The 13,500-nt window shown below is 27.8% G+C and overlaps 1 protein-coding gene across 1 annotated transcript in view; it reads right to left on the bottom strand.

The window, feature by feature from the left end:
* Positions 1-13,500, bottom strand: part of LOC142330258 (thioredoxin domain-containing protein 11) — a 68,795-nt gene that overhangs the window by 21,831 nt on the left and 33,464 nt on the right. Inside the window, exons 8-11 of the mRNA XM_075375443.1 lie at positions 10,497-10,815; positions 5,880-6,119; positions 4,567-4,760; positions 2,308-2,446 (exon numbers count right to left, since the gene is read on the bottom strand). Of these exons, the coding sequence (XP_075231558.1) occupies positions 2,308-2,446; positions 4,567-4,760; positions 5,880-6,119; positions 10,497-10,815 (892 nt within the window). The remainder of the gene's footprint in view (positions 1-2,307; positions 2,447-4,566; positions 4,761-5,879; positions 6,120-10,496; positions 10,816-13,500) is intronic.

Below are 13,500 nucleotides of genomic sequence, written 5' to 3'. Positions count from 1 at the left end.
AATTTTCAGAGTTTTAATCCACAGATTATGATTATCTCTAATGGTTTTAAGAAGATATCATATTATTTAATAGTTATTTTTGTAGGGACTGAATTTAAAAAAGTACTACCCCAAATGGTTTTTCACACCTACTAAGCGAAGGGATGGGCAAATTTTAATTTTTTTCCACCAAAATTCATTATACTTTTCAGGTTGTCAATTAGCATAATTAAATATTAACCATTGCCATTTAAGATTTTTAAGTTGGTATAGGTGTAGCGCATAGGGTGAGCTCCACCCCTTTGAAAATAATTTTAAAAAGGTTCCCCCCTGAGAATGGTATACATGCTGCAAACAGAAATACAATGGACTGATAGCTGTTGAATAATAAATGTGGTAACTTTTCAAATGATCACCCGGTATACAATCACAAATAAATTTTATTTTTGAACATTAAGCTTAGGTTAAATTTATTTGCATTCTTCTCATTATAGAGCAATTTTATTACACTTTTGTTTGATTTAAATGTTATACTGTATAATAATTTACATTAATTTAAAACTTCATTATTTATATCTATGTTATCTATTTATATTAATTGTTATTATATATTTGTATCAATATATATTATATCTATTTTTGAATTTCTTATAATAATTTTGAGTTAAACTGCTCTGATAATGTTTTTGTTCTATATTATTTATTGAAAAACATTCTTATTACTATAAATTTAATTTGATTCAATAATTTTGTTCATTACATCTCGAATACAAAACAGTATGATACAAAATATCAGTATCTTAAAAAATAAAATAACAGTTTCCTGAAAACTCAAAATATTAACCGTATTAAAAAAAATTATCTCCAGTTATATAAAAAGGATATTTAATTTTTTTCAAAGTAATGGTTTCAAGGTTTTCAAAAGTTTTTACAATTTTCAACTGTAATCATTGAACAACAAAGTTGTTTTTTACATTTCTGATGTGATTTCTCCTAATTTTCTCTCTAATTGTAATCTTCAACCCTTTAATAATTTTAAAGCACTGGTAGTATTCCCTTTAAGATATTGCCAAAAGAAAATGTCAATGTACAACGACATAAGGAATCTTATAGTCATTACATGTCAATAAAGTGAAAAAAATCACGCAATATTAAAGTATTTCACACAGAACTGCCATGTTCTGTCTGTCTGACATTTTGCTGAAATGAAATGTGGCTGAAACTGAAAGAAAGTGTTGTTCATCTTAACATAATATTCTGCAGTTACACCAATCGAATATCTAGCATTTTTGAAAAAATGGGAACAACAATTCAACTTATCTTAGTATACCAAATTATCCTTATAAATCTAAATTAAAGGTTGTCTATGTAGATTTCAAAAGTTTGTAATTTAACAAAAGTTTAAATTCTGTTTGTTATAAAATCCTCAGATGAGAAAATTAACCACATAAAACATTAATAACATGTTTAATAGTAATGGATGGCTTTGTATTACCTTGTACATTATTTGGCAAAAGAGTAAACAATCTAATTAACTGCTGCCAAACACCAGTTTCATAATTTGGATTTGGTAGGGGTAATAAAAAACTAAATGTGGGATACAGCAAAGATTGCAGTTAGACAATTTAAGATATCAAATTGTGAATGAGTTTTACTGAAAGAGTTAGATTCCATACTATAGGAGCTTTTACATAGTCAATTTCTCAAAAGTGCAACAGTTTTCAATTGTCCAGTCCTCCTCACATCACACATCAGACCTGTGTCATATCACTTTCTCTCTGCTGAAAGACTATTAGCAAATTATGCCCTCAGAAATGGAAACGATGACTTCATTATATTCACAGCAGCGACTGGCCGAATACCACTGTTCTCAGAGAAAGCAACTCAGACTAATACTATTTATATCTCAGGTATTTTACATGTCAACAGCTATAAGAAAAACTAAGAAAGAAAATATAAAACAACAAATTAATGTTCAGCTGTCCTTAAGAAAGTATGCATTATGTTACCCTGTCTTTTTTGTATATTTTGCTTATTAAATATACTTAAGGACTTGTTAATATTATGCATAATTTTAGAACTGTTTTATTGCCTTTGAGAACCAAACACTTACTTACTATGAATCTTTTCAGATGGAAAAGGTTACTTTTCAAATTAAGATTGAAATTTCACATGGCAAAACGTATTCTTAAGACACTAATCTAAATTAAAAAAGCCAATTTCTTGGTATTAAAATTATATAAAATTTAAATTATTTAAATTATATAAAAATTTTATATAAATTCTTTTTAATTAATCTTCTTAAAAGAAAGAGATAAAGTCAATTACCTGTTTTGTACCCCATCTACCACAAAGTTCTACCATTCCTTGAAGTCTAGCTTCTAAATCTAAATTAGCTAATACAAATTTTGACAGATTATCTACGGTAATAGGTAGTCTCTGTGGAAATACTCTACTTTCTGATTTCCTAAAACAACAAAAAATAAGACACTTTAATAGCAAAGAAATTATAAAATAAATATTTTAAACATTCTAGCAAAACTTTTATATAATACATTTAAAACATGATAAATATTTATATAATGAATAAAATAGTAGAAGAAATAAACATAAGACAGAAAAAGATGATCTACAACACACTTGCTGATGTGGTTATCCTAACTGATCAAATAGAAACACTTAATAGATAATAAAAGTGTTAGAAGAGTGGACAGGAAAAAATGTAAGATTAAATGTGAGAAAAACAACAAATATGAGAATAAAAAATATAAAGGAGAAGAATCACAAAGGAAGCATAGAAAAAAAGGGAGAGAAGGACAAAATTGCAGCTTTGAGAAAGGAATATACAGAAAGAAAAGAGAATAAAATGTGTAGATGAATGAGAAAATGAGGAAGTGCCTTAGCATTGGTGAAGAGAGTGCACTCTTACATTAAATTCAAAAAAGGAAAAAATGAATTAGATACAAGATACAAATTAATAATTTAATTTATCCTTTCATAACAACTATATTATCTTTTCCTTTTAATCAATCCTATTGTTCTCTTCCAATAAAATGTGATATTATTTTCCTTATTTTTTTTATACAAACAAAGTCTTTATCTTGATATAACTGCCATAAAAGCAACATCTTGGCAATCTGTTCTTTATTTTTTCTTTTAAAATAATTAATAATTTTGTAAAAAAAAAAATAGCAATACACTTTTAAATTCCAACTTCTTAAACTGACCACGGTTTTATTTATATTACAACCTAAATGATGGTTCAAGCTTCAGGCCATTGGTGCAGAATTGTCTTTTCATTGGGTGCACAGCTTGTAACACATCAATGGGTGTAAATGGGGGAAACAACTACCCGGATAACTTCATCTGATTTTTTTTTCAATATAAAATTATAACAAATATTTTATTTTTGTTTGTATTTGTACAAGTTTTGACATTTTCTAAAGAATGGGTAAAATTGAAGTTCAAGCTGTTATAACAGCTATAAAGCTTATAAAGTACTTGTTTTAAATGGTTTAATCTCGACGGATATATAAAAAGTTAGATTCCACTTTAAAGGATTCTTCCCTTCCTTTTTGATGAAAAAAGACATGCTGCTGAACTTAAACACAGTCATATATCCAAGCAAGATGATGAATACTTGGGACGTCAAGAAAATGCTACAACCAACAAAATTTTCACAATAATCCACAATGCCATACTTATTGATTGCTGTTTGTTAGCATTGCATTTGTTAACAATTCTCACTTTTATACACAATTTATCAAAAAATATTCACTGAACATTTCCTGAGGGTGTTTAGACTTAATTAAATGTGATTCTGCAGAGTTTCTTCAACATTTTATAACAGTGGATGAAAACTGGATTCTGTTATACACCAGAATCTACACAGCAAGTGGGAGCAAATGAAAATGCTCCAAAGAAAGAGAAAACTTCCTGCAAGACAAATCATGTCCATGAATAAATAAACCATGGATTCTCATGGTTCGGTGCTTATATATTACCTAGAAAATGGCAGAACCATCACTGGGAAATATTACTTCAATGATGGACCAATTGAAGAGTGCTATTCTGGCTAAACATTTATACCTACTGAAAAGAAAGTGCTCTTTCATCACAATAGTCGCCTCTGGTTGTTGCTGCAGAATTCCATGACCAACACCTCAAAATGCTTTCCCATACGCTGTACTTGCTAGATTTCACTCCCAGCAATTAATTACTTTTTTTTCCAAACCAGAAGAAATAGCCTGCTGGACAAATATTAACTTCAAATGATGAAGGCAAAACTGAGACAACCAGTTACATTACAGAGTTAGAAAAATCACATTATACTGAGGGTAATAAAAAGTTGGAAAATCTTTGGTCTAAATGTATCAAATAAATTACAAGAAGATAATGTTGAAAAATAAAAATCTATAAAAAATTATATTCTTTGTCAGGGCGAGAACTTTCCGAATGATCCTTGTTGCGTTTTGTAGACTAATCATGCAAACACATGAAGTAAGCAGAGAGGACCCATAATTTGCAGGTAATGATCCACAAGGTTAATACATTTTATATGGTATGAAGTAAAGATTTTTGACTCACCTAAATGCCGGTAAAAATAATATACTAGGATAGTGATGAACAGTGAACTCCCAAGGCAGATCATTATTTTCACCATCAATTCGAGCAAAAATTAGATTATTAATATTTCTGAGTAGATAAGCAATTGTTAAATATATATGAGATATTCCGTGACAAAATGCACAATATGGTGAGTGATAAAACACCATTACATTCTGAAAACAAAAGAAAAAATCAAATTATCATTAAAATGTAACATTTTAATTACTACTAAACAACTATTTGTCAAATATATGTAAACATCGCATGGTATTACTGAATCTTCTTCAATTAAATTTCACCAAATGAAGAAAAAAGTTTTAAGAAGGGATAAAATTCATTTTACTTTAAATTTTTGTTAAAGGCAAGCTTTTTCATTTGTGATTTATACTACAAAGATCTTTTTAATTATCAAGTTAAAGTTTATACCCATAAAAGAAGTTTGTATGGATTGAAGCAAGGCCCTTAAATTCAAATCAAGCATTTTGTTTCCTTTAATAACAAACATGATCTTAGAATTAGCCACTTTGATATTCCTCCTACTTATTTGTCTGCACTGAACCTATAAGGGGACTGATTGTGGTGATTCATATTGTTTATGAATGGAGATAAAGAGATAATCAATTTCAACAACAAAATCCCTTCATTTTAAGTTAGTGTTGGTCTTGAATTGCACTTGTTCCAATTTGAAAGTAAAAATAATGACTAGCTCTTAAAGAAAGTTTAAATACATGTGACATCAAAAAGAAATGAATCTCTCTCCCTCCCTCCACTCGAACTAGTGTTCATAAATTTCACACAATTCATGGTGAATTACAGTAGCACCTTACTCTATTTGTATTAAGAAACTGAATCGCAGACCAGACTTCACAACCAGTGAAATTATTTATTGTTACAGGGATCATTATTTGGTCACAGAAAAGTAAATGACAACAAACTGTTGACAAAGTGACGACTAGCTACCTAAAGAATCAATTTAATCAATTTTGAACAGACAATAAAAAAATGAAACAGTTCATTCACTGAATTTACAAACACAATCTATTTCTTTTACTTTAGGTTTAGTGGGCAATCTTAAAGCTTCTTCTTAAAAGTTCAATTCTGATTTTGTCAAGTTTTACGATATAATATTTCAGTTGACAATTTCAATTCACTTATTATATGCAGCGTTTGCTCATTTATGTTTTTAATGATCTAACAACAATAAAACCTATTTTTTTTTTTTTTTATAAAATTTGTACAAAATTAATTTATTAAATTTAACATAAAAAATATAAATTGAAATAAATAAATACCTGTGATTCATTTAATGCTATAGTTAGGAATGTTTCAGAGGTAAGTTCAAGAAGAGATACTGAAGGTTTAGGATTACTTTTTTTATCAGAAGTATTATTTTGAACATAACGATTAGGCGGTTGTGATGATCTAGGCTCTGAGCGTAGATGGCGTTCTATTCTACCAGAAGTAAAATTCAGAATAAACTCTTGTAAATTTTCAACAGTAATCGGTTTATCCATTACATAAACTGATTCTTGCTATAAACAAACAAAAATAATTTTTTTAAACATAAAATATTAGTTTTTTTTTAAAGAATATGCAAAAATATTATAAAAAATTTATAGGCAATTATATAAAAAGGAAAGTAAAACTTTCAAAAGGCAGTTGTATGAGACGTTTATAAATTATCATAAAAATGGATCTGAAAAAAAGAAGATAAATGCATGTGGTATGGAGCATATCTTTTACCCTCTATTATGCTCAATTTTAACTCACATTTTTAGGCTTAAGTAGGAGGTTTATCCTCTATTATGCTCTTTTTTTACCCAGGTTTTTAGGCTTAAGTGGGAGGAATAGTCAGGATTCCTATAATCATATTATCTTTCAGATGTCACTGACAGTGTTCTACCAGTACATAATATTATAAGCAAGTGATAAACTCATGACATCCACCTAGTTGCACATCTTATTATTCCTGCATAACTATAGTTTGCATGAATCAATGTACTATAGCAATTAGGGATGGCAAAATTGCACTTGAATGTAAATATTTAAAAATCAAATATTAATAAATTAATAATTGTATTTTTGGAAATGGGATATGTAACTAGAGAAGATTCATTAGCTCTAAAAAAATAGTTCACATCACAGATTTAAAACAGTTTTGCAAAATAATTTTTACATTCCTAGACCAGTAAAATATAACACATTTCATAACACCACAAACTAACTTCCTTCATCTGTAAAAAAAAATAGTTTACTATAAATATATTGTTGTGGATGTTAATATAGTGATGAGAAATATGTGTATGTATAATATACATGCAGAACAATGGATGTATGCCATAATATTATGGTTATCTGTTCGTCAATCTGACACTGCACTGAATCGGTCTGAAATGTACCTATTTAATAAAAACCCAATGGATATATAATGTAACTACATCGATTAAAGGAATACATTTTAGAGAAAACATAATAACAGAAAACTGATAAATAATGATGATTACAAGAGAAAGCTCAGAATAAAATTCAGCAATCAAAACCTTGCTATAAAAGGAACTTAATGTTTGCTATTTTTAAGTTGCTTTGTGCAGTACAACAAAAACACAGCATAAGAGTAGTGATGCAACAACTGAGATATTACAATAATATTGTTTCTCATATGGACAGAAGAATTTCCTTAAAACAATCATGATTTCAATTCCAAAGACCAAGGTGCAGTAAACTGTCAAGATTAAAGAAAGTTTGAGTTTACATTCAGTAAAGATTCTCCTGCGAATTCTGGATAAAAAATGGGGGAAATAATTGGAGAAGAACAATATGGATTCAGAAATGGAAAGGAGACGAGAGATGCATTTCAGCAAATAAATGTTGGTGAGAGGTATGTAGAAAGAAGTAAAGAAAAACATGTGTTTTTTAGATTTGGAAAAAACATTCAACAATGCCAAGTGGGTTAAACTAATGTAAATATTAAGAAGTCTAAGGCAAATTAGAAAGAAAGAATTACTAAAGAACTGTATTTGAATCAGAAGACAGCTATAAATAAAAAGGATACTAAAAGCAAATGGTTTGACCTAGGAAGAGGAGTAAGGCGAGGATGCTGCCTACCATCACCTTTATTTAATAAGTATGTGTATGGCCAGAGTATAAGGAGTATAAGGTTTACAGATTACAAAATTTTTTAAAAGTTGAAGCACACAATATTCAACAGATAATTTTAAAATTCAAACTCTGCGACATTATCAGATGAAAATAAATATAGCAACCTCAGACTAATGAGGATAGGGAACAATAGCTAATGAATTTCTGTACAAAAGAAGAAAGAATTGAATAAGTAAAATGATATAGATACATGTTAACGAATAATTGGAAACTTGAATTTGAAATAAAATAACCGGAATGGCTAAGGAAGCACTTAACAGAGAGACAAAGTTATTATATAATAAGATGTAGTTAGAATGATGTATTTTGTAAAGTGATATGTTTGGAATGTGCTTCCTTATTTATGTGATACATAACTTAGAAACAGAAAATGAAAGTTGAAGGCACTTGGAGAAGACTAAGTAAACAAGACAAATGAAGAAACAAGTAGAATTATGAAAATTGCAGCTTTATCAGAACAATTCAGAATAGGAAAACTAACTGGATAAATACATCATGAAAGAAAGATTGATTAAAGTAGTAGATGATGCATTAAAAATAGAGGTAAGAAGAAAAGAATAAAAATTATAGACAATTTAAAAGGAGCTGGAAGCTATCAAGAATCAAGAACCTAAAAGTTTGGCCATAAATAGAGAAGAATGGAAATAGATATGTGATAAAAAGACCTTAGAGCAGATGATTAAGACTGTCTACTAATAAAACTAAAGACTTATTACTAATAAAAAAATAAATTACTAATAATTTTACTAATTATTAGTAATTATTATTTTACTATTATTACTAATAATAAAAATAAAGACTTGTTACTAATAAAACAATTAATAGCAGGTTTATCTAATATCTCTACAAAAAGAAACAGATGGTAAAGTGGTAAGTAAATTTTACTTAATGATAGTAAATCTTTTGAAGAGGACAGTCACTAAGATTTGTTAATTACATCTTCTGGAAGAAGCATATTGTCTTACTGGAGTATGAGACAGTGTCCCATGTTTTGAAACAGCAAGATGTAGAATCTTTCATTTCCTTCACTTCCATCATGGATATAGATTACTCAAAAATCTAAGAATAAGTTTATATATAAAAAATAACAATAGAAGTCTATTTACAAAAAAAAATCCAATATAAAACTTGAATACTTTTGATTTAAATCTGGAGAATATTAACAAAATTAACTAAAAAAAGGTTTTTATGTTAAAAGTTTTTGCTCATCTTTATCAACTTGCTTAACTTTATAGTCAACAGTGCTTCTATCAACCAATGTATTCATAAAACAGCAATGAATTTGCTGGTTATTTTACAATCACCACGTGTTCATATGTTTGTTTTGTAAATTTGCTTTTTATTTAGTATTTGTATAATAGGGTTATTTTTCAGAATATAATAATAATAGTGTAAGTGATTATACGAGCATTACTTTTATAACTTATCATAATTTTTGTAATTTATGAGTAATATTTTCATTATAAAAAAGCCTGTTCAAGTGATTATTTTAGTCTGATGATTGATAAAACAAAATGATTTTTAAAAAAATAGAATCAGAAAAGCACTTAAGATATTACGATTTCTTTAATGAAAAAAAAAAAAAACTGCTGTTCTTTTAAGACAATTTTACTCCAAGGTAGGCTACAGGATCTAAAACAACCTTTGGCTGGATTGCTGAGGCATTTCTACTGAAGGTATTACTAATATTTTTTGTGTTTTTAAAAATAAAAAATGATAAAACTACTGAATAAAATGATTTATATTATTTTAAAACCTTTAAAAGAAGCTCTGAATAGTCTCTGAAACAAATTCATATTTTGAGTTTGAGGTATTTACAGCAGTAAATATTAAAAAAAAAAAGTGGGCTAAAAAATGGTTTTCTAGTGTGAACTACAGTAATCTCTAGAAATAAAAAGATATAAACAATTTTCTTTAAAAAAAATGCTAAAAAACTCAATGTAGTTTAGAGGAAATATAAGTCAAAATGATAAAAGCTCCTATACTACTTAAACTTGACGTATCCACAATATTAACTGCTTAATGATCTTATGAATGACCCAAATGATAATCAGCATCCTAAACCCAAACAATGCAGCAATTTATGACAATACAAAAAATGATAGTTCACTTCTTTCAAAACTTATGTAGTTGCTATTGATAAGAATCTTTAAAATTGCAATATTAAACTTCCTGTAGTGTGCAACCATTTCATAAATTTATGCATTTATTTATTAATATATATTATTCATAAATTGCTCAATGATCTGAAAAGATTTTCATAACTTTTTAAAAAACAAAAAAATATTTTATTTTAAGAAACAATATTACTGGATAATATTAATAAATTATAATATAATAATTTAAAAAAATATATAAAAAAACTGTTTATTCTGTACTTATTCTATTTATTTAAAACCTTCACATTTATTTATCATTTTTAAATATCAATATAGTCTTTTAAACATTTCTAATTTTTTTAATTTTATACAATTAACTATGTATTTTTTTAAGCTGTTACAATCAATCTTTTATCATTTCATCAGTTTCCCTTGATCTGTTTAGATACAGGACAGTTCTTTTTTCTTTCAACTCAATTCTTTTTTTTTTTTTAACTCAATCTATATAATGTATTATTGTGAACTGATCAGATTAAATATTTATTTATTTACAGCCTCATCAGAAGTAATACGATTCAGTAGCTTCAAAAGTGTAAAAAAATCTAAAAGTATAAAGCAAATTAAAACATAAGAAATGAAATAAATTCATACCTCAGAATTGAAAATTAATACAGCAGTTTTTTCTGGATATTTACTGAGATCAATACCTAAACCATCTGCAAAATGCTCATAAATATTTGAGTCCATAGCCAATAGCGATAGTGTGTGATTACTTTTACAATCAAGACCCACAAACTCAGGATTCTGTTTCGATGGAACATCATTAATATGATAATGCTGAGAAGGTAAACCAAATGATATCGCTCTAAAATATTGCCGACATTTTTCAATGAATCTCCAATTAGTTAATGATGATGCTGATCTATAATCTTCATCAGATATTAACATTGACGTTACTGGTTTACTAGAGCTGAAAAATAAATATTTTAAGATAATTATTAAGAATAATATTTTTATTATACAGACCAACACTTTATCTATAAATAGCATCTTCAAACTGTTAGAGTTGCAAAAATTTCTTAGAAAAAACACAGAATATTTTTAATTTGAAATTATAATTATATTATTAATTTTTTAAATTGTACATATATAAAACCATTTTATTTTATATGTTCAGGATATTATTGTGATACTATTGATATCATTATTGTGTCAGGATATCATTTTAATACTGTGTGTGAATTTTAAGTGGGTCAAAATACTTCTTACGTCGACTAAATTATTAATACATATAAAATAACAACTGTTATTTAAGTAATACAAATTTTTTTATTTAGTACTAGCTGATCCGGCAATGCTTTGCCATTGATTGATTTGAGTATATATATATATATATAGATTTAATAACACAAATGAAAGTTTGATAAACAACTGAACATTACGGAACTTCATAAAATTTAACCTTTCCCTTTTCCCCTTTTTAATTTTTTCCTTTCTCCCAATTTCCCTTTATCGCAAACATATTGCTTTTCATTTAACTAATACATATTCTGAATATGAGCAAAATTGGACCATAAATGCAATTTTTCCAAATATCTCAACCCCAGCGCTACCTAGCACGTCCAATTTTTGCAGAGGTATTTCTTTCCATGTAAATAACATATAGGCTGAATAAGAGCCCAATCAGACCCTGAAAACAATTTTTCAAAATATCTCGACCCTAGTGCTACCTTCTAGCAGGTAGAAACTAATCCAGAAACCTTTGTGGGCGTGCGCACAACAGCTTACCAAAGTTTCATCGCAATCGGATGAATGTTATAGGAACATATATGGAACAAACAAACATTCATTTTTATATATATATATATAATAAGGTGACTTGTCAATCATATATATATATATATATATAAGATTGACAAGTATAGAATAAAGGTTTTGCAGCTGCTAATTTATTATTCAACTAAATTAGTTCTACAAACCAGTAGATTTGGCTTTATACAATCTCTACTGCTTATTAACCATTTCATTACTTTTGAACTTTTAAATAAGTAATTTCTTCAATAAATATATTTCATTATGATTTATTTCTAGTACTTTTAGACTTTTTTTTACCACCAACGCTATGTCCTTCCACAACATAGTCAACATTTGGTAACCAACACACTGATACAATCTTACAAAAAGTTTGATTTGGAGAGGTGGAAGACGCACCTCTCCATGTTCTTTAACAATACACCAGTAAACCAGCTTTGACAGGCGTCCAGGAATGAGATTATGCAAAAATTACCCACACCCTCCAATCCTGATTTATATATTGATAAAATAATTGAATTTTTTAAAAAGCTATCTCCTCCTTGTTTCCAAAAATAAATTAAAACAATTAACAATTAAACTGAAAATTTCATTTGGGAATTTCATGCATAATTCAAAGAGAATTTTGTCCAGACCTAGGCTTTATTATTTTTCACAAATTTCAACACAGATTATAATTCTGCATCGGTTATATGGTCATCTAAATTTTCATAACCTACACAAGGTGTCGCATATAAATTTCATTTTCCAGATCAGCAGAAAGTAAATCTCTTAAATATGTCATTTAATCCATGATCTGATATTTGCTGACCACCTAAAAATACATATTAGATTTTAAAGTTTTGACCAGTTACCAGTTCACTTTTGAAACTTTAACTATGAAGAAATTATCCTACATATCTTTAAAATAGTTTTTCCTTTTACAAAGAGATTCACATTCTTTAATTTGCTGTAAATAATTCAATCTTGTCTCATTAGAATTAATACACCTATAAATGCCGAGCAAAACAAATACATTTTTCCTTTTCTTAAAACATTCATTTGGAACCACTCTTCAACAAAATTATATTTCTGCCAAAAAAATCTTTGTTTTCACTTTAAAATCTTTAGTTTTTCCTTAGGAATATCCCACCAATATAAAATTCAATAAAATTAAATTAAACAAGAGATAAATATTACAAATTATATAACACAACTGCCAAAAAAAAAAACATTGCTCTTTGTTCTGGTTTGGTTCCATCACGGTTTTGTTTTATACTAGCAAATACCCCATTTGAATTTTGAAAATCAGAAGATCTGTTGGAAAAAATAACACTTCAAAATAACTGTTATCTGTTAGATCAAGAGTGTATCTGATGTATGCAAAAGTTAGCCTTCAACCTATTAACAAATACTTTGTTTGAATTTTGAAAATCAGACAATTGTTTGCAAATATATTATAAGAGCACCGCATTGCACCTGTCAAAACAGCACCCCAGTGGCACCCTGTTTGTTATCAACTGATGATGAAGATTGGTCTAGCCTCCCACGAGGTGTTTGCATCATCTCACCTCTCTATCCTCACACGCAGTCCCCCATGGGAAGCCATTATTATTAAACAGAGATCTTTATTAAACATAATTTTTTTAAATTTATTTAATATTAGTTTATTTTACTTAAAATAAATTCAATTTTATTTTTTATGTAATATTATTCATTCAATTGATTCGAATCATTCAGTTCAAAACCAGCTCACACAGTAATAGGGACTCACAGTTCATTAATTCAATTCATTAAAGTTTGTGCTTCAACTGGCAAATCTCCACTACTACAAATATATATATATATTTATATACACACATAC

The sequence above is a fragment of the Lycorma delicatula genome, chromosome 9 (assembly GCF_047948215.1).
Source record: "Lycorma delicatula isolate Av1 chromosome 9, ASM4794821v1, whole genome shotgun sequence".
Taxonomy (NCBI): domain Eukaryota; kingdom Metazoa; phylum Arthropoda; class Insecta; order Hemiptera; family Fulgoridae; genus Lycorma; species Lycorma delicatula.
The sequence above is the reverse complement of the archived record's forward strand: the minus strand, read 5'-3'. Positions and strand labels throughout refer to the sequence as shown.